At 42.7% G+C, this 20,599-nt stretch overlaps 1 protein-coding gene across 1 annotated transcript; it reads left to right on the forward strand.

Moving 5' to 3' along the window:
* Positions 1–4,030: 4,030 nt before the first annotated feature.
* LOC135550387 (LRRN4 C-terminal-like protein) lies at positions 4,031–14,545 on the forward strand. Its single transcript, XM_064981135.1, has 5 exons — positions 4,031–4,174; positions 8,347–11,508; positions 12,829–12,925; positions 13,383–13,593; positions 14,112–14,545. Exon 2 carries the CDS (start codon positions 8,352–8,354, stop codon positions 9,096–9,098), a length of 747 nt encoding a protein of 248 aa, XP_064837207.1. The 5' UTR covers positions 4,031–4,174; positions 8,347–8,351; the 3' UTR covers positions 9,099–11,508; positions 12,829–12,925; positions 13,383–13,593; positions 14,112–14,545.
* Positions 14,546–20,599: the final 6,054 nt, after the last annotated feature.

The following is a 20,599-nucleotide window of genomic DNA, read 5'->3' on the forward strand; positions in this document are numbered from 1 at the left end:
CTGCGTTACCTGTCTGACATGACATGACATGATACTAACGTCTGCGTGACTCCTGCGTTACGTGTCTGACATGACATGACATGATGCTAACGTCTGCGTGACTCCTGCGTTACGTGTCTGACTGACATGACATGATACTAACGTCTGCGTGACTCCTGCGTTACGTGTCTGACTGACATGACATGATACATGACATGATGACACTAACGTCTGACGTGACTCCTGTGTTACGTGTCTGACATGACATGATACTAACGTCTGCGTGACTCCTGCGTTACGTGTCTGACATGACATGACATGATACTAACGTCTGCGTGACTCCTGTGTTACGTGTCTCTAACGTCTGCGTGACTCCTGCGTTACGTGTCTGACATGACATGATACTAACGTCTGCGTGACTCCTGTGTTACGTGTCTGACATGACATGACATGACATAACGTCTGCGTGACGTGTCTGACATGACATGACTAACGACATTATCTGCGTGACTGACCTGACATGATGCTAACGTGTCTGTGACTGACATGACATGACACTAACGTCTGCGTGACTCCTGCGTTACGTGTCTGACATGACATGACATGATACTAACGTCTGCGTGACTCCTGTGTTACGTGTCTGACATGACATGACATGATACTAACGTCTGCGTGACTCCTGCGTTACGTGTCTGACATGACATGACATGATGACATGTCTGATAACGACTCCTGCGTGACTCCTGTGTTACGTGTCTGACATGATGACATGATACTAACGTCTGCGTGACTCCTGTGTTACGTGTCTGACATGACATGACATGATACTAAAGTCTGCGTGACTCCTGTGTTACGTGTCTGACTGACATGACATGATACTAACGTCTGCGTGACTCCTGTGTTACGTGTCTGACTGACATGACATGATACTAACGCGTCTGCGTGACTCCTGCATTACGTGTCTGACTGACATGACATGATACTAACGTCTGCGTGACTCCTGCATTACGTGTCTGACATGATATGATACTAACGTCTGCGTGACTCCTGCATTACGTGTCTGACTGACATGACATGACATGATACTATGATACTAACGTCTGCGTGACTCCTGCGTTACGTGTCTGACTGACATGACATGATACTAACGTCTGCGTGACTCCTGCGTTACGTGTCTGACTGACATGACATGATACTAACGTCTGCGTGACTCCTGCGTTACGTGTCTGACTGACATGACATGATACTAACGTCTGCAAGACTCCTGCGTTACGTGTCTGACTGACGTGTCTGACTGACATGACATGATACTAACGTCTGCGAGACTCCTGCGTTACGTGTCTGACTGACATGACATGATACTAACGTCTGCGAGACTCCTGCGTTACGTGTCTGACTGACATGACATGATACTAACGTCTGCGTGACTCCTGCGTTACGTGTCTGACTGACATGACATGATACTAACGTCTGCGTGACTCCTGCGTTACGTGTCTGACTGACATGACATGATACTAACGTCTGCGTGACTCCTGCGTTACGTGTCTGACTGACATGACATGATACTAATGTTACGTGTCTGACTGACATGACATGATACTAACGTCTGCGAGACTCCTGCGTTACGTGTCTGACTGACATGACATGATACTACGTGAACGTGTCTGACTGACATGACATGACGTGTCTGACTGACCTGACTCCGTTACGTGTCTGACTGACATGACATGATACTAACGTGTCTGACTGACATGACATGCCGTGACTCCGTTACGTGTCTGACTGACATGACATGATACTAACGTCTGCGTGACTCCTGTGTTATGTCTGACTGACATGACATGATACTAACGTCTGCGTGATGCCTGCGTTACGTACGTGTCTGACTGACATGACATGATACTAACGTCTGCGTGACTCCTGCATTACGTGTCTGACATGACATGACATGATACTAACGTCTGCGTGACTCCTGCGTTACGTGTCTGACTGACATGACATGATACTAACGTCTGCGTGACTCCTGCGTTACGTGTCTGACTGACATGATACTAACGTCTGCAAGACTCCTGCGTTACGTGTCTGACTGACATGACATGATACTAACGTCTGCGAGACTCCTGCGTTACGTGTCTGACTGACATGACGCTAACGTCTGCGAGACTCCTGCGTTACGTGTCTGACTGACATGACATGATGCTAACGTCTGCGAGACTCCTGCGTTACGTGTCTGACTGACATGACATGATACTAACGTCTGCGAGACTCCTGCGTTACGTGTCTGACTGACATGACATGATACTAACGTCTGCGAGACTCCTGCGTTACGTGTCTGACTGACATGACATGATACTAACGTCTGCGAGACTCCTGCGTCGCGTGTTAATGAAAGTCATAATATGCACCGTTTATATTTATACTAATTCAACTCTCGTGTTAATGAAAGTCATAATATGCACCGTTTATATTTATACTAATTCAATCTCAACCATAAATGTTAGGGACATACAATTTTTCCCCCTTGGACAGAAATTCGTCACTCGTTCATCCCGTGATGATTGTGTTTCAGCCACAGTGGGTGCTTTATATGCGCTTCAGTCAATTATACGTGTGTCTACTTATAATTATTAATATTCTCCTAATGTATGATAGCGAGCAAGTTAATTAGCTAACTAACGTTAGCCTGCATAGCTGGAACTTCTGAAGAAGGAATTTTTTTTATTTCTACAATTTCCAAAAGCTAACCAAACAGAAACATATTTACTTTTTACACGATGTGTTTGTGCAGTCATGTGCATTAGTAGCACAATTTCTAACTTATCTGCGTTCGATTTTACTTACACTTGTATGTTGACTTCTCTATTGAGGTTGTTTTTAAGTTTAAGCAGACTTTTCTTCGCGGATGTACAATCGTCGTGAATTGAATTATGGGGAGTTTCCGGCCCCGGAGTGAACATCATTGTACACTCGCAAAGACGACTAAAAACGAGGGCTGGCGGGCTTATGTTGCTTACTTCCCTTGCTTGGCTAATCATTTGGACCGCCCTCCAAGATGGCGACGGGGATTCCCCCAAGGGCATAAGGCGAGGGTAAGTGGACAAGGGTGTGTCTTTTAAGTGTTTGGACCGCAACCTATGTCCTGGAAAGAGCCGGTGCTCTTAATGTTTTGTACACTCAGGAGGGGCTCATTGTAATGGCGTCACTACAGACCCATGTTTGATCTCGGCTGTATCACAACCGGCCGTGCTGGGAGTTCCATAGGGCGGAGCCAATAGGCCCAGTGTCTTTTAAACCCCCAGTTCTTCTTGACACCTTTACTTGTAAGAGTGTATAGGGGCATTAGTTAACATTTTGGTTTTGTGTTTTTTTATAGAACAATGCCAAAATATAGAAGAAAACAATACACTCAACCTGATTGGCTATTCTTCCTTAATCCTTCTCTTGGTCCAGCTTGTGCAACTGTTTCAAAGTGTTGCTTTCTTTTGACAGTTAAGCTCAGCCTATCTCTTCAGTGGAAATAAGTAAGTATTCTATTCTGTTGAGCTTTGATTTCAGAGCAGCAGGTGGTCGAGTCCAGTCAAGTTATTTGGTGATCTGACCTCATTCAAACCCTGAACACATTCTTAACCAGCCAGTGTTTGGGACAGTCATACAGCCAGTAAAGGGTGAGAAGGAGAGGTGAACCATTGAGGGGAAGTGTTCGGTAGCACTGACGCGTGTCTGAGGGTGAGAGATGTGTGTGAATCAGCCTGGGCAGCAGACAGAATCACCCCCAACCATTCACTGTGCTCCAGCCCTGACAGGCAGAAAGAGCACTATTAATGAACAGGGCCTGCTCTGAAAGAAACTGCACATGCCAATGGAATGTAATAGGAGTTAATCTGGCAGTTACCTCACATACAGGGGCAGCAAGCGAGAGGCACACACACACACACACACACACACATATTGCCAAACCCCCATGGAACAGAGAGAGAGGTGCAGCGGGAAGAGAGGGATAATAGCGAGGGGGGGTAGAGAAAGCAGGGAAGGGTGGATGGGGGAGGGAGAAAAGAAGGAGGTGATTGTTGGGGAGTTAGGAAGAATGTATAAAACGAGGGCCAGAGAGAGGGGGAGAGAGTGAATGAACAGAAAGAGAGCGAAGAAACATTGGTGGCAAGATTTCGAAAGCAATAAAGGACTATCGAAAAATCAGGTGAACTGATATTTTTATGAATATGAATCAATCTAAAATTATTGTCTAGTCCTTATTCTATGTGAATTATTAAAGAAAACATTTCTACAATGTTTTGAAGTCTATTGACACACATCTAACTCTGTAACTACTGGCATACAGTTGGGTTGGGTCAGGTTGTCTCGCTCTCACTGTTAGTGTAGTTCTACTGAACCTTACATATGGTTGTTTGGTGTGTGCTGCTTGCTGTTAGATTAGTATGTTTATTAATCCATACTTGTTTATTTAGGGAATCAGTCAGGTAGATATATTTGTATAGAATCATGGGGAGATTGCACTGGCAGCTCTGCTGTAAGTGGGAGCAGCTGACAGGGCTGTTCTGTGTGCTAGATGTGTAAAGCCTGGCTCGAACCCACTGTGCAGATGTATTCCTCAGTTCTTCACAATGTTCCCAAAATGTTCAACATAAAAGGGCAACTGTGTGTGCAGAACTTTTGTACAGTATGGTCATACTGTATGATGAATATTAAACTAAAGCATCATGAATAACATAAAACTTGATGTTACAATTTCTACATTCATGGAGGCTGGGGATTCATTGTGGGATTGGGTCTGTTTTTTTACATTACAAAGCTTTGGGTTTCAGATTAGTGTTTTAAATCCCAAATGATGGTGGTGCCAGTAACCACTTCCACATTCACGTTTTAGCAGACAATCTTATCTAGAAGTGTTAGGGTTAAGTGCCTTGCTCAAGGGCACAGACAGATTTTGCAACTTACCGGCTTGGGGATTCGAACCAGCTACCTTTTGGTTACTTGCCCAACTCTCTTAACTGCTAGGCTACCAACCGCCCTGTGTCAATCTATGCTGGTCTGATTTATAAAAAGGGTTGAGGGAAATAAATTCTCATGTGCGATATCCCATACAGCACGTGAAATCAAGCATTATTCACAAATGTAAGAATAACAACACATTTGGAATATATACAGAACCAGACAAAAGTCTGGACACACCTACTCATTCATGGGACTTTTCTTAATTTTTTACTATTTTCTACATTGTAGAATAATAGTGAAGGCATCAAAACTATGAAATACCACATATGGAATCATGTAGTAACCCAAAAAGTGTTAAACAAATCAAAATATATTTTAGATTTGAGATTATCCAAAGTAGCCACCCTTTGCCTTGATTACAGCTCTCAACCAGCTTCATGAGGTAGTCACCTGGAATGTATTTCAATTAACAGGTGTGCCTTGTTAAAAGTACATTTTGTGGAATTTCTTTCCTTCTTAATGCATTTGAGCCAATCAGTTGTGTTGTGTCAATGTAGGGGTGGTATACAGAAGAGAGCCCTGTTTGAAAGAAATACCAAGTCCATATTGTTTGCAAGAACAGCTCAAATAAGCAAAGAGAAACGACTGTCTCTCATTACTTTAAGACATGAAAGTCAGTCAATCCGAAAAATGTTAAGAACTTTGAAAGTTTCTTCAAGTGCAGTCACAAAAAAAAAATCAATCTCTATGATGAAACTGAAAGACTCTGGAGTTACCTCTGCAGCAGAGAACAAATTCATTAGAGTTACCAGAAATTGCAGCACAAATAAATGCTTCACAGAGTTCAAGTAACAGACACGTCTCAACATCAACTGTTCAGGGGAGACTATGTGAATCAGGCCTTCGTGGTCGAATTTCTGCATAGAAACCACTACTAAAGGACACCAGTAAGAAGAAGAGACTTGCTTGGGCCAAGAAACATGAGCAATGGACATTAGACCAGTGGAAATCTGTCCTGTGGTCTGATGAGTCCAAGTTTGAGATTTTTGGTTCCAACCTCCGTGTCTTTGTGAGACGCAGAGTAGGTGAACGGATGATCTCTGCATGTGTGCTTCCCACCGAAAAGCATGGAGGAGGAGGTGTGACGGTGTGAGGGTGCTTTGCTGGTGACACTGTATGTGATTTATTTAGAATTCAAGGCACACTTAACCAGCATGGCTAGCACAGCATTCTGCAGCGATACGCCATCTCATCTGGTTTGTGTTTTGTGGGACTATCGTTTGTTTTTCAACAGGACAATGGCCTAACACACCTCCAGAAAGTGTAACGGCTATTTGACCAAGAAGGAGAGTGATGGGGTGCTGCTTCAGGCAACGTGGCCTCCACAATCACCCAACTTCAACCCAATTGATGGTTTGGAATGAGTTAGACCACAGAGTGAAGGAAAAGCAGCCAACAAGTGCTCAGTATACAGTTGAAGTCGGAAGTTTACATACACTTAGGTTGGAGTCATTAAAACTCGTTTTTCAACCACTCTTGTTAACAAACTATGACTTTGGCAAGTCGGTTAAGACATCTACTTTGTGCATGACACAAGTAATTTTTCCAACAATTGTTTACAGACAGATTATTTCACTTATAATTCACTGTATCACAATTCCAATGGGTCGGAAGTGTACATACACAAAATTGACAGTGCCTTGAAACAGCTTGGAAAATTCATGAAAAGGATGTCATGGATTTAGAAGCTTCTGATAGGCTAATTGACATCATTTGAGTCAATTGGAGGTGTACCTGTGGATGTATTTCAAGGCCTACCTTCAAACGCAGTGCCTCTTTGCCTGACATCATGGGAAAATCAAAACAAATAAGACAAGACCTTAGAAATAAAATTGTAGACCTCCACAAGTCTGGTTCATCCTTGGAGCAATTTCCAAATGCCTGAAGGTACCACATTTATCTGTACAAACAATAGTACGCAAGTATAAACACCATGGGACCACGGAGCCATCATAATGCTCAGGAAGTAGACGTGTTCTGTCTCCTAAAGATGAACGTACTTTGGTGCGAAAAGTGCAAATCAATCCCAGAACAACAGCAAAGGACCTTGTGAAGATGCTGGAGGAAACAGGTACAAAAGTATCAATATCCACAGTAAAACGAGTCCTACATCAACATAACCTGAAAGGCCGCTCAGCAAGGAAGAAGCCACTGCTCCAAAACCGCCATAAAAAGCCAGACTACGGGTTTGCAATTGCACATGGGGACAAAGATCGTACTTTTTGGTGAAACGTCCTCTGGTCTGATGAAACAAAAATAGTTTGGCCATAATGACCATCATTATGTTTGGAGGACAAATGGGGAGGCTTGCAAGCCAAAGAACACCATCCCAACCGTGAAGCACGGGGGTGGCAGCATCATGTTATGGGGGTGCTTTGCATCAGGAGAGACTGGTGCACTTCACAAAATAGGTGGCATCATGAGGGAGGAAAATTAGGTGGATATATTGAAGCAAAATTTCAATTAGGAAGTTATATCTTGGTCGCAAATGGGTGTTCCAAATGGACAATGAACCCAAGCATACTTCCAAAGTTGTGGAAAATGGCTTAAGGCCAACAAAGTCAAGATATTGGAGTGGCCATCACAAAGCCCTGAGTCAGGCCTACAAACCTGACTCAGTTACACCAGCTCTGTCAGGAGGAAAGGGCCAAAATTCACCCAACTTATTGTGGGAAGCTTGTGGATGGCTACCAGAAACGTTTGACACAAGTTAAATATTTTAAAGGTAATGCTACCAAATACTAATTGAGTGTATGTAAACTGCTGACCCACTGGGAATGTGATGAAAGAAATAAAAGCTGAAATAAATCATTCTCTGCTATTATTCTGACATTTCACATTCTTAAAATAAAGTGGTGATCCTAACTGACTTAAGACAGGGACTTTTTACTAGGATTAAATGTCAGGAATTGTGAAAAACAGAGTTTAAATGTGTTTGGCTAAGGTGTATGTAAACTTCCGACTTCAACTGTATGTGGGAACTCCTTCAATACTGTTGGAAAATACATTCCATGTGAAGCTGGTTGAGAGAATGGCTAGAGTGTGCAAAGCTGTTATCAAGGCAAAGGGTGGCTACTTTGAAAAATATTAAATATATTTTGATTTGTTTAACACTTTTTTTGGTAGCTACATAATTCCATATGTGTTATTTTATAGTTTTGATGTCTTCATTATTATTCTGCAATGTAGAAAATTGTAAAAAATAAAGAAAAACCCTTGAATGAGTAGGTGTGTCCAAAATTTTTACTGGTACTGTACAGATATACATACAAATGTATGTCTCCATCCGAATACCTTTCATAAGCAGATCCTTTGTCAAACCCTCTCTAATGGAGTGTTATTTTCTATCATCTTCAGATACCATGTCCGCCAATAAGGATTGTCCACCTCTACTGATAATCCTCTTACTGGCCCTTCTTAATGGCTCCTCCTCCTTTGCCGCACCTTCTGACGTCTCATGGACCAACCACACAGCCACCCTGCCTCTGAGGCCAAACGGAGACACGTACGACCTGTTGCGCCTCCACTCAGATGACTACTACGATGCGTTTACTGATCCACCCAGTCAGCCCCCACCTACCCCATCACAGGGCACCAATCATCAACCCTGTGACTATGACCCCTGCCGGGAGCTACAGCCTCCCTGTGCCCAGCTGGCAGCCTCCAGCGGCTGCCTGTGTCCGGGGGTGAGTGGGCCCCATGCGGCCCCAGAGGCTCCCTACCTGAAGAGACTGTCTATGGACGGTTCAGGAGTTGTGGTTCAGTGGTGTGCACCCTTTTCTTTCGTGACCCATTATGAGGTGGTGGTGGGTGCGCTGGAGCCCTTGCTGTTTGGTGTAGACCAGAGGAGTGGTACTGTGAGGGGGATGGGGCAGGGGGCAAAGGTGTGTGTGGTGGCGGTGAATAATGCAGGAGTCAGTGAGCGTCAGGAGGGGTCCTGTACGATGTACGAGCCCCCTGGGGACAGCAGTGTGGCCCTCAAAGCTGGGCTGATCGGAGGGGCCCTGGGGCTCCTGTTGCTCCTCTCACTGGTTGTCCTGCTCTGGAGGCACAGGGCTCGGAGAAAAGCAGATGCCAGGATCACCCAGGCCACAGAGGAAACACTATGAGAGGACTGAGGGGAGGCTATGGTAGAGGTTGACTCAGGGGTGGCTATCTAGGGCTGAGAATAGAGACATTTTATTCCTACTCTTCTGGTTAAAAATAAAAGCCATGCAGTGTCACACCAAGTTAAACAGATATTTAGGAGACCACATGATCTCTTGCAACCAGTTACGAGTTACCAGCAGATGTCTTGATAATAGAACAATGCAGTGAGTCAGTGGTTCCTCATGCGCCACATGCAATTGCTTTGGAGTTGTTATAAGACTGTTTTGATATTTCTATATGATCAGTCCATAAATAATCTAGACCTACATGCAAAAGTACCTCTCGCGCTTTTGACAATGATTTCACATGAGGCCTATTTCACAAATACTTAGGCTCATAAATAAACATGTTTTTCTTTCAATTATTTAACTACCTACATTATGTTATTTCAAGTTATCCATTTGGAGAGCAAACATCACCTTGAATTTTAGGACTCCTTTAGGTATTAAAAAATTATCTATATAAAACATTGAATTCGGCCTTTACTACTCAAGCCCATAGAATGGCATTGAATAACACATTCATGAATGTTAAAAAATACACTAAAAAAATATATTATAAAGAATAAGGTTTTGAAGTGTCTGTCCTATATCTAGGAGATATAAGAAAGCTCAGGAAATACACTACATGGTCAAATGTATGTGGACACTCAATCAATCAGTCAATGAATCAAATGTATTTATAAAGCCCTTTTTACATCAGCAGATGTCACAAAGTGCTATACAGAAACCCAGCCTAAAACCCCAAACAGCAAGCAATGAGGATGGAGAAGCACGGTGGCTAGGAAAAACTCCCTAGAAAGGCAGAAACGTAGGAAAAAATCTAGAGAGGAACCAGGCTATAGGGGTGGCCAGTCATCTTCTGACTGTGCCTGGTGGAGATTATAAGAGTGCATGGCCATTTGAGGCCAGATTGTTCTTCAAGATGTTCAAACATTCATAGATGACCAGCAGGGTCAAATAATAATCACAGTGGTTGTAGAGGGTGCAACAGGTCAGTACCTCAAGAGTAAATGTCAGTTGAGACAACTGTACAATCATCAAGATGAATTGTCAGATCCAACAGCAGATCTCTTTGTTTCTTGGGACCTAGAACTAGCATCTCTGTTTTGTCCGAGTTTAAAAGCAAAACATTTGCCGCCATCCACTTCCTCATGTCTGAAACACAGGCTTCCAGGGTAGACAATTTTGAGGTTTCACCATGTTTCATCGAAATGTGCAGCTGTGTGTCGTCCGCATAGCAGTGAAAGTTGACATTGTGTTTCCGAATGAACTCACCAAGAGGTAGAATAAATAGCGAAAACAATAGTGGTCCTAAAACGCAACCTTGAGGAACACTGAAACTTACCATTGATTTGTCAGGGGACAAACCATCCACAGAGACAAACTGATATCTTTCAGACAGAGGCAAGAACATGTCCGTGTAGATCACTTAAGGTTTCTAATCTCTCCAAAAGAATGTGGTGATCGATGGTGTCAATAGTAGCATTAAGGTGCAGAGCCTTGGTCTGGCGCCATTAAAATGTAATTTACCACCTTCACGAGTGCAGTCTCAGTGTTATAATGGGGTCTAAAACCAGACTGAAGCATTTCGTATATACATTATTTGTCTTCAGGAAGGCAGTGAGTTGCTGCACAACAGCTTGTTCAAAACATTTTGAGAGCAATGGGAGATTCAAATAGGCCAATAGCGTTTTACATTTTCCAGGTCAAGGTTTGGCTTTTTCAAGAAAGGCTTTATTACTGATACTTTTAGTGAGTTTGGTACACATCCATTGGATGTGTTATTAGGTTCAACATAGGAGGGCCAAGCACAGGAAGTATCTCTTTCAGTAGTTTAGTTGGAATAGGGTCCAGTATGACGGTTTGACGGTTTAGAGGCCATGACTATTTTCATGAACGTGTAAAGAGATACAGGATTTTAAAAACTTGAGTGTCTCCATTGATCCAGGTCCTGGGAGTTCTGTGCAGACTCAGGACAACTGAGCTTTGGAGAAATACGCAGATTCAAAGTAGAGTCCGTAATGATCGTGATCTTTTCATCGATAAAGTTAATGAATTTATCACTGCTGAAGTGAAAGCTATCCTCTTTTGTTGAATGCTGCTTTTTAGATAGCTTTGCGACAGTATCAAAAATGAATTTAGGATTGTTCTTATTCTCCTCAATTAGGTTGGAAACATAGGATGATCGAGCAGCAGTGAGGGCTCTTCGATATTGCACAGTACAGTCTTACAAGCTAGTCGGAAGACATCCAGTTTTCTGGAAGCTTTTTTCAGGGCTCTGTATTTTCTGTATACCAGGAAGCAAATGTTTTGTGACAAATATTTTTTGTTCTTAGGGGATCAACTGCATCTAGGGTATTACGCAAAGGTAAATTAAGATCCTCAGTTAGGTGGTTAACCAATTTTTGTACTCAGACGTCCTAGGATATTAGGATATTGAATTTGAATTTAATATTTTTGAATTTGTAATGCAGAAATTTAATCATTAAATTCCTAAATTGAACTTGAATGATTTGAAACTGAATTGAATGAATATTGCATTCAGATGAAAAATTATATTTTAATTCAATATTCAAATTCAATATTTATATATTCAGTTTCAATATGGTAGATATCACAGTCATTTTCTGGGAATCAAGTTTACAAACTATTATTTCAAGTTGACCAAAGTTTTATAATTTCTCAGATCCATTCAGATACAGTTTTCAAATATAGTTTTCAAATTCAGTTTCTAAATTCATATTCAAAACTGCTCACAACATCTGGGTACTTGGACAGCCAGGAAAAGTAGAAGAACAATGATACATCTTACGGGCTCCCGAGTGCCGCAGCGGTCATGAGCTGACCAGACCGGACACGTCGCGTGCGCGAGCGTCGCAAAATAAATGTAGAAATCCATGTTTTTCAATTATTGCACACACACTGCTCGCGATGCCATGTCTGCGATGCCAAGGGATAACACATAACCCAAACCAGCTGCGCGAGTGCGCCATCGTGCATACATTTATTTTGTCCCCCTACACCAAACGCGATCACGACACGCAGGTTAAATTTCAAAACAAACTCTGAACCAATGACATTAATTTGGGGACAGTTTGAAAAGCATTAAACATGTATGGCAATTTAGCTAGTTAGCTTGCACTTGCTAGCTAATTTGTCCTATTTAGCTAGCTTTGCTGTTGCTAGCTAATTTGTCCTGGGATATAAACATTGAGTTGTTATTTTACTTGAACTGCACAAGGTCCTCTACTCCGACAAATTAATTCACACATAAAACGGCCAACCGAATCGTTTCTATTCATCTCTCTTCCTTCCAGGCTTTTTCATCATTGAAGTCATATGGTGATTGTATCTAAACTTTCATAGCATTACCACGACTCCCGGCAAAACAGTTTGTCTTTCAATCCCCCACGTGGGTATAGCCAATGAGGAGATGGCACATGGGTACCTGCTTCTATAAACCAATGAAGAGATGGGAGAGGCAGGACTTTCAACACGATCTGCGCCAGAAATAGAAAGGACTTCTATTTTAGCCCTTGGCATGCAGATGCTTGTTGGCGCATACGAGCAGTGCAGCTGCAATAATTGAATAAAATGGATTTCTAAATGTATTTTGCGATGCTTGCGCACACGACGCATCCGGTCTGGTCAGCATGTAAAATTGAACTCCTTTCTATTTCTGACGCAGATCACGCTGAAAGTCCTGCCTCTCCCATCTCCCATTTTATGTTGCATTTTATTTCATCAGAGGAACCAAAACGGCACAAAACAGGCTTCTTATGAAGGTATGTAACTAGCTGTGCTAGCAACTGTTCACCCCATGCCATGGCCTGGTTAGCCATATCTAGATGTTGAGATGTGTTAACATGCGACCATAAAGTAACATATGAACACTGTTTTTTGGCAACCAGTCTGTGCCCTGCCTCCTAGAGTTTGTTTAACAGACAAATAAAGATACACACTCCAACTCAGTTTAAAGTGGGGAAAAGTAGTACAAAAAAATGTGACATCGTCCAACAGCTACATCATTTGGGCAGCTGTAAAGACCAATAAGCTTGGAAATTTGCTGTAACTTGTTAAATAATAGTCAGATGAATCTAACCAAGCCAACCCCCTATGTATGTTAATGTGGTTGCTGATCCAGCCTCTCCAACTAGTGTGTGTGTGTGTGTGTGTGTGCGTGTGTGTGTACGTGCATAAAATATTATATATATTTCTTCTTCTTCTTCTCCTTCGCCACAGCTGCAGATGTAAAGGACACATTTTGCATCATGATGAATCAACAGCAGGCGAGTCAAGTAGATGGAGGTCTGCCGACGGTCAGGCGCAGAGGCTGATGCTGCTTCCACTCTACGATGGGTACACTTCACCCATCTTGGACTTCCTGGGGGACACTTTTAGACCATGGTAAAGCTAGGGCAATATGGCCACACCATCTCCAACTACAAGACCAGTAAGTGTTCCTTGTCAAAAATCCCAAGGTTTACACAAATGTCTCAATCCATTCCAAGGGGACCAAATAACCAAGCAGCTGAACAGTCAGTCATTCCTGATCCTCTGCTTCCACCTTGTGGTGCATTTATTTATATATCATTTATGTTGCTTCACAATAAGATTGACAAGCTAAGATGGAGGCTTTGAGTTATGATTTCATTAAAGCTGAGATCTGCAGAAGGTGAAACAGCATCACTGGTCGCATCAGGTGCATTTATTATTGTTATGTTCATCAAACAGAGGAGAGGAGCATCCAGCGTTGTGGTAAAACAAAAGTTGTAGTATGTACTCTGCTGTTCTGTAATATCGCAAACGGAAATGGCAGTTTCACACCACAACTTATTTAAATCCGACCCTTGAAGTCCTCTAAGAATTTATTGACAAACACTAATTTAGATCATGTGATTAAACTACTGTTATAAGATGCCTTTAGAAAAAAAAGTATTTGACACAAACATAATTTGATTTGCTTTTCAGGAACATGATAAAATGCACAATGTCTCCAGAAGACCCACCCCCCTTCCTCAGTGCAACCATCAGTCCAAGCCCCAATGGACCAGGCACAAGTCGGCACAAAGTCGGTCAAGTCCCGATGGAGAGACACCCCAGTCCTCCAGAAGGAGATTCCATCCCAGTGGGACTAATCAGGCAAAGAAGGGGGTATATGCCAAAGTTCTTGCTTACCTACGTGAACCAGCACCCACAGCCACAGAGTCTGATCCATCTGTAGTTTTTGGGATGCTACCAAGACTTCACTTGATGGCCAAAAGTGGACATCCAGCAACTGCTGCTAAAGTATCTGTTTCAAGATTTAAACAGCGAGTGAGAATTGAGAGAGCAGAGATATTGCAATGGTGAATTATGTTTGTATGTATTCATTGTGCATACATTATTAAATCGATTAACCTACAGTTCTGACTCATTACGCTATACTTTTGTATTTGAATGATAATGGATAAGTAACAATAAAATAATGCATGAGATGGAATTCAATAGATAATCAATATAGGCTTCAAAAAGTTGACATGCTAGTTTCTGAAACAATTCGGGCTACAGCAAGATGGTGTTAAAGTGTGACAATGATTATCGGAAAAGGTTCCACTGCCGGCTGACTACACCCTCAGGTGAGTTGAAGTAGTCCTTGTTCTTGTCTCTGAAATTCTTGGCTTCACTGGTGTGGTTATTGCTGGAACCTACCCTGATATCCAGCATGGACTCTGTAGGAGCCTTGGAGTGCCACTGGCTGGCACCACCACTCCACTATCCACTTCTTGGGGTTATTATCTTGCTGGAAGATCCACCTGCGGCCAAGTTTCAGCCTTGGCAGAGGCAACCAGATTGTTGGCTAAAATATCCAGGTACTGGGGAACGTTTGAGGGTGTACGATGTTGTAATTGTGATGGCAACCACGTTCCCAATTCCCCAGAGTGTCCGGTTAGGGTAAAGGAGTATGAAGTGGCAAGGGTCAGGGCTATACAGCAGGCCTCCTACACAGAGGCACGTGAAATAGTTGGAGTGAGTGGAGCTGAAGATATGGCTGTGGATGCTTCGCTGACCGTGGAGATTCAGTGTTGCTCAACCGTTGAGGGAAACTTATATGCTGATTGTGAAGAAGGTGGATGTTATGGTGTTTATTGCGCATGTTATTAATTGTACTGCACAAAGGAACAAAAAGTCTAAGAAACTGGACATAATAGTATCTGCTGCTCAAAGGTTTTGGGGTTTCCAGGACTTCACTGCCGAAACATGGCAAAGATTACTGTCTGAAGATGCTCTTCTTTCTCAGGTCCCAGAGCCTGTAGGGGTGGGCGTTGGCAGTTGAATCTGAATAAAGGAGTACATTGGATTTAATTATTTGGACTGGTATACAGCCAAAACAGTAGCTGGCGGCCAGGGTTGGGGAGTAACTGATTACATGTAAGGGATTACAAAAAAACGGTAAATGTTACCTTACCAACAAAAATATTGTAAACCGATTACAGATACTTTTGAAAAACTGGATTACCTCGAGGATTACTTTTAAATCCAGAAAGGATGTTTGTGAAAAAACATATTTGACACTTCTGTTTTTTTATGACATTCAAATCAACATTGAAAAAAGGCGCAAATGTAAGCTTGTTCCACGTGATAGTGTCTGACCCCAAGTCAGAGACCACTATGATGACACACCAAATGTGTTTGACGGATCGCGGGAAAAGAGCAGGAAGAGGCTTTTGTAGGCTACAGACCAAGGTACGTCTTCTAATTGTGCGTCTGCTGTCGGCATCCAAAGATTATCCAATTTCAATAAACGCTTGGAGGTAAGGATGAGAGCATTGTACTCTACGGCGATACGGATATTACTTATTGATATCTACATAGAGCATTGATGTGACTCACACTGCTGCTCTCACATTTAGCTATTTGCGCCTTACGGGTTGTTGTGGATGGCTGTTCAGAACTCGAAATGTGTATTTGAACTCAATGGTTAAATTCAAGAAGTTTAAGCTGCCTATCAATCATTGTTTTTGAAACTAGTGGACAGACAGTGAAAAATGCGCTCTTGCAACAACTGTATAGTGCGGATCCCAGCCTGTGGAATAGAAGTTGGGCTTTTATTGCACAATCTAATTCATGCTGATATTTTTTTTATCCATAGGCCTAATGGACATGCACAAACTTGCACACTTTTGAAAGGCTTAAAGGGGCAATCTGCAGTTGCTCCATCCATTTTTGGACTTATACATGATATATATTAATGTAAAGATAATTTAATTATATTATATGTAGTAGAAAGCGATGGGTTGGAAGAAGCCAACACAACCAACACATAAAGTAAAATTTAACATCCATATGACCAACTATGTAAACTTTATCCTGTAATAGATGTTGTTCAATTGGTAACAAATATTTTTGTCTTCTGACACGCTGCCTAAACCGGACGCGTGCGCGAGCATTGCAAAATAAATGTACACATACATGTTATTCAATCACTGCACCCACACTGCTCGTGCTCGCCAACGAGCGTCTGCGTTGCCAGGCGCTAAAATAGAAGTTGCTTCTATTTGTGATGCAGAATGAGATGCAAAGTCCTGCCTCTCCCATCTCCTCATTGGCTTTTAGAAGCATATATCCATGTACCATCTCCTCATTAGTTATACCCATGTGGGTGATTGAAAGATGAACTGAGGTCGGTTGTGGTAATACACCTTATTATGAAAGTTAGTTGCCAATCGCCATATAAAGTCCAAAGAAGAAGCCTGGAAGGAGGAGGGATGACTAGACATGATTCGGTTGACTGTTTTTATGTGTGGATTAGTTGTTGGAGTCGAGGACCTTGTGCATTTCAGGTAAAATAACAACTCAATGTTTATATCCCAGGACAAATTAGCTAGAAACTGCAAGCTAGCGAGCTAAATTGCCATAAATGTTTCATACTTTTCGACCTGTCCCCAAATTAATATAATTGGTTCAGAGTTTGTTTTTGATATTTCAACCTGCATGTCGTGATCGTGTTTGGTGTGGGGGGGACAATCAATTCGCGCATGATGGCGCACGGGTTGGGCATGGTGTAATGCCTCTTAAAGGGGAAAGTAATCTAAAAGTAACAAGATAATCAGATTACGTTACTGAGTTTGGGTAATCCAAACGTTACATTACCGATTACAATTTTGGACAGGTAACTAAAAACTAACAGGTTACATTTAGAAAGTAACTTACCCAACCCTGGTGGTGGCATGCATCTATAGCATTTGTTTGCCGACCGCAATAATATGAAAAAACAAGACCCCGTACAGTAGGTGGCGGCAATACACCAATAGATGTTGTCTGTCATAAAACTTTAAAGAAGAAGAAACTTGCCAGAAGTAAACACTTACAGTAACTAGAATGCAAGGCTGAATCAATCAAATTGTATTGGTCACATACACATGGTTAGCAGATGTTAATGCGAGTGTAGCGAAATGCTTGTGCTTCTAGTTCTGACCATGCAGTAATATCTAACAAGTAATCTAACAATTTCACAACAACTACCTTTAACACACAAGTGTTAAGGAATGATTAAGAATATGTACATATATGGATGTGCGATGGCCGAACGGCAAAGGAAAGATGCAGTAGATGGTATAGAGTACAGTATATACATATGAGATGAGTAATGTAGGGTATGTAAACATTATATAAAGTGGCATTGTTTAAGTGATACGTTTATTACATCCAATTATTAAAGTGGCTAGAGATTGAGTCTGTATGTTGGCAGCAGCCCACTCAATGTTAGTGATGACTGTGGAACAGTCTGATGGCCTTGAGATAGAAGCTGTTTTTCAGTATCTTGGTCCCAGCTTTGATACACATGTACTGACCTCGCCTTCTGGATGGTAGAGGGGTGAACAGGCAGTGGCTCGGGTGGTTGTTGTCCTTGATGATCTTGGCCTTACTGTGACATCGGGTGGTGTAGTTGTCCTGGAGGGCAGGTAGTTTGCCCACGGTGATGCGTTGTGCAGACCTCAACACCCTCTGGAGAGCCTTACAGTTGTGGGCGGAGCAGTTGCCGTACCAGGCGGTGATACAGCCCGACAGGATGCTCTCGATTGTGCATCTGTAAAAGTTTGAGTGTTTTTGGTGACAAGCCACATTTCTTCAGCCTCTTGAGGTTGAAGAGGCTCTGTTGCGCCTTCTTTACCACACTGTCTCTGTGGGTGGACCATTTCAGTTTGTCCGTGATGTGTACGCCGAGGAACTTAATTTTCCACTTTCTCCACTACTGTCCTGTAGGTGTGGATAGGGGGGTGCTCCATCTGCTGTTACATGAAGTCCACGATCATCTCTTTTGTTTTGTTGACGTTGAGTGTGAGATTATTTTCCTGATTATTTTCTGAGGGCCCTCACCACCTCCCTGTAGGCCGTCTCTTCGTTGTTGGTAATCAAGCCTACCACTGTAGTATCGTCTGCAAACTTGATGATTGAGTTGGAGACACGCAGTCATGGGTGAACAGGGAGTACAGGAGAGGGCTTAGAACGCACCCTTGCGTTGTTGTTTCCTACCCTCACCACATGGGGGGCGGCCCGTCAGAAAGTCCAGGACCCAGTTGCACAGGGCGGGGTTGAGACCCAGGGTCTTGAGCTTAATGACGAGTTTGGAGGGTACTCTGGAGCAAGACATCGGTGTCCACGACGGGGCTGGTTTTCTTTTTGTAATCAGTGATTGATTGTAGACCCTGCCACATACGTCTCGCGTCTGAGCCGTTGAATTGCGACTCTACTTTGTCTCTATACTGATGCTTAGCTTGTTTGATTGCCTTGTGGAGGGAATAGCTACACTGATTGTATTCGGTCATATTTCTGGTAACCTTGCCATGATTAAAAGCAGTGGTTCGCGCTTACAGATTTGCTGCCATCAATCCGCAGTTTCTGGTTAGGAAAGGTTTTAATAGTCACCGTGGGTACAACATCACCGATGCACTTGCTAATAAATTCGCTCACCGAATCAGCGTATACATCAATGTTGTTGTCCGATGCTATCCGGAACATATCCCAGTCCACGCGATCGACACAATTTTGAAGCGTGGAATCGGCATTGAACAGACCTGAGCTCGGGCGTTTCCTGTTTTAGTTTCTGTCTATAGGCTGGGAGCAACAAAATGGAGTCATGTTCAGATTTGCCAAAAGTAGGGCGAGGGAGGGCTTTGTATGCGTCGTGGAAATTAGAGTAGCAATGATCCAGAATTTTGCAAGCCCGGGTCACACATTCGATATGCTGATCAAATTTAGGGAGCCTTGTTTTCAGATTAGCCTTGTTAAAATCCCCAGCTACAATAAATGCAGCCTCAGGATATGTGGTTTCCAGTTTACATAGAGTCCAATTAAGTTATTTCAGGGCCGTTGAGGTGTTTGCTTGGGGGGGGGAGAGAGGATTCTCTTGGTAGATAATGCAGTCGGCATTTGATTGTAAGGAATTCTAGGTCAGGTGAACAAAAGGACTTGAGTTCCTGTATGTTGTTATGATCACACCACGACTCGTTAATCATAAGTCATACATAACCACCCTTCTTCTTACCAGAGAGATGTTTGTTTCTGTCTGCGCGATGCGTGAAGAAACCGGGTGGCTGTACCGACTCGTATCCCGATTGAGCCATGTTTCCGTGAAACAAAAAATGTTACAATCTCTGATGTCTCTCTGGAAGGCATCCATTGCTCGAATTTTGTCTACCTTGTTGTCAAGAGACTGGACATTGGTGAGTAGTATACTCGGGAGTGGTGAGCGACGTGCCCGTCTACGGAGCCTGACCTCTCCTTCTGCCCATTCTGCGGCGCCGTTGTTTTGAGTCGCCTACTGGGATCTGATCCATTGTCCTGGATGGTGGTCCAAACAGAGGTTACGCTTCGGGAAAGTCGTATTCCTGGTTGTAATGTTGGTAGGTTGAGTAAGGAAATGTTCAGCCTATAATTAGCTAATTGGTAAATGTATAACTAAACCATACATTTGATTATCTAGCTGATTTTGGGTTGATAGCAAGCAAAAGTTATTAGCGGGCTAGTTTTGGGAGGAAAATTGCTAGTTAGCTTTGCTAGCTGACATTAGTTGATACTTGCAAGGCATTAGATCATTATGTTTTACAGGTTGCATTTGTCTAATATGTCACTCGTTTAAATGTAGGGTTGTATTAACATTTTAAAATGTGTGTAATGATTTATCCATCCTATTCATGTTAAGCGCAAAAGATGCCCAAAGTTTTATGCTAATTAGACTTCAAGACAACACTGGTTGGATAGCCCAGTTTCGAATGGAACGAATCCTGATCTATTGATCCAGCCAGTCAGTCAGCTCTTCTGGGTTCAGAAACACAGGACCTACCTTGCTGAGGGAATAGCCTCTTTATTAACGGTGCTTCATGCGAGCAAAACAAAACCGCTTTTCCAGTCCTTTTCCAGGACTTGAGAGCTGGTGTCAGCCAGACAAATTTATTGGGGGACTAAGTAGCCGCGGG

The sequence above is a fragment of the Oncorhynchus masou genome, chromosome 12 (genome assembly GCF_036934945.1).
Source record: "Oncorhynchus masou masou isolate Uvic2021 chromosome 12, UVic_Omas_1.1, whole genome shotgun sequence".
Lineage (NCBI taxonomy): Eukaryota > Metazoa > Chordata > Actinopteri > Salmoniformes > Salmonidae > Oncorhynchus > Oncorhynchus masou.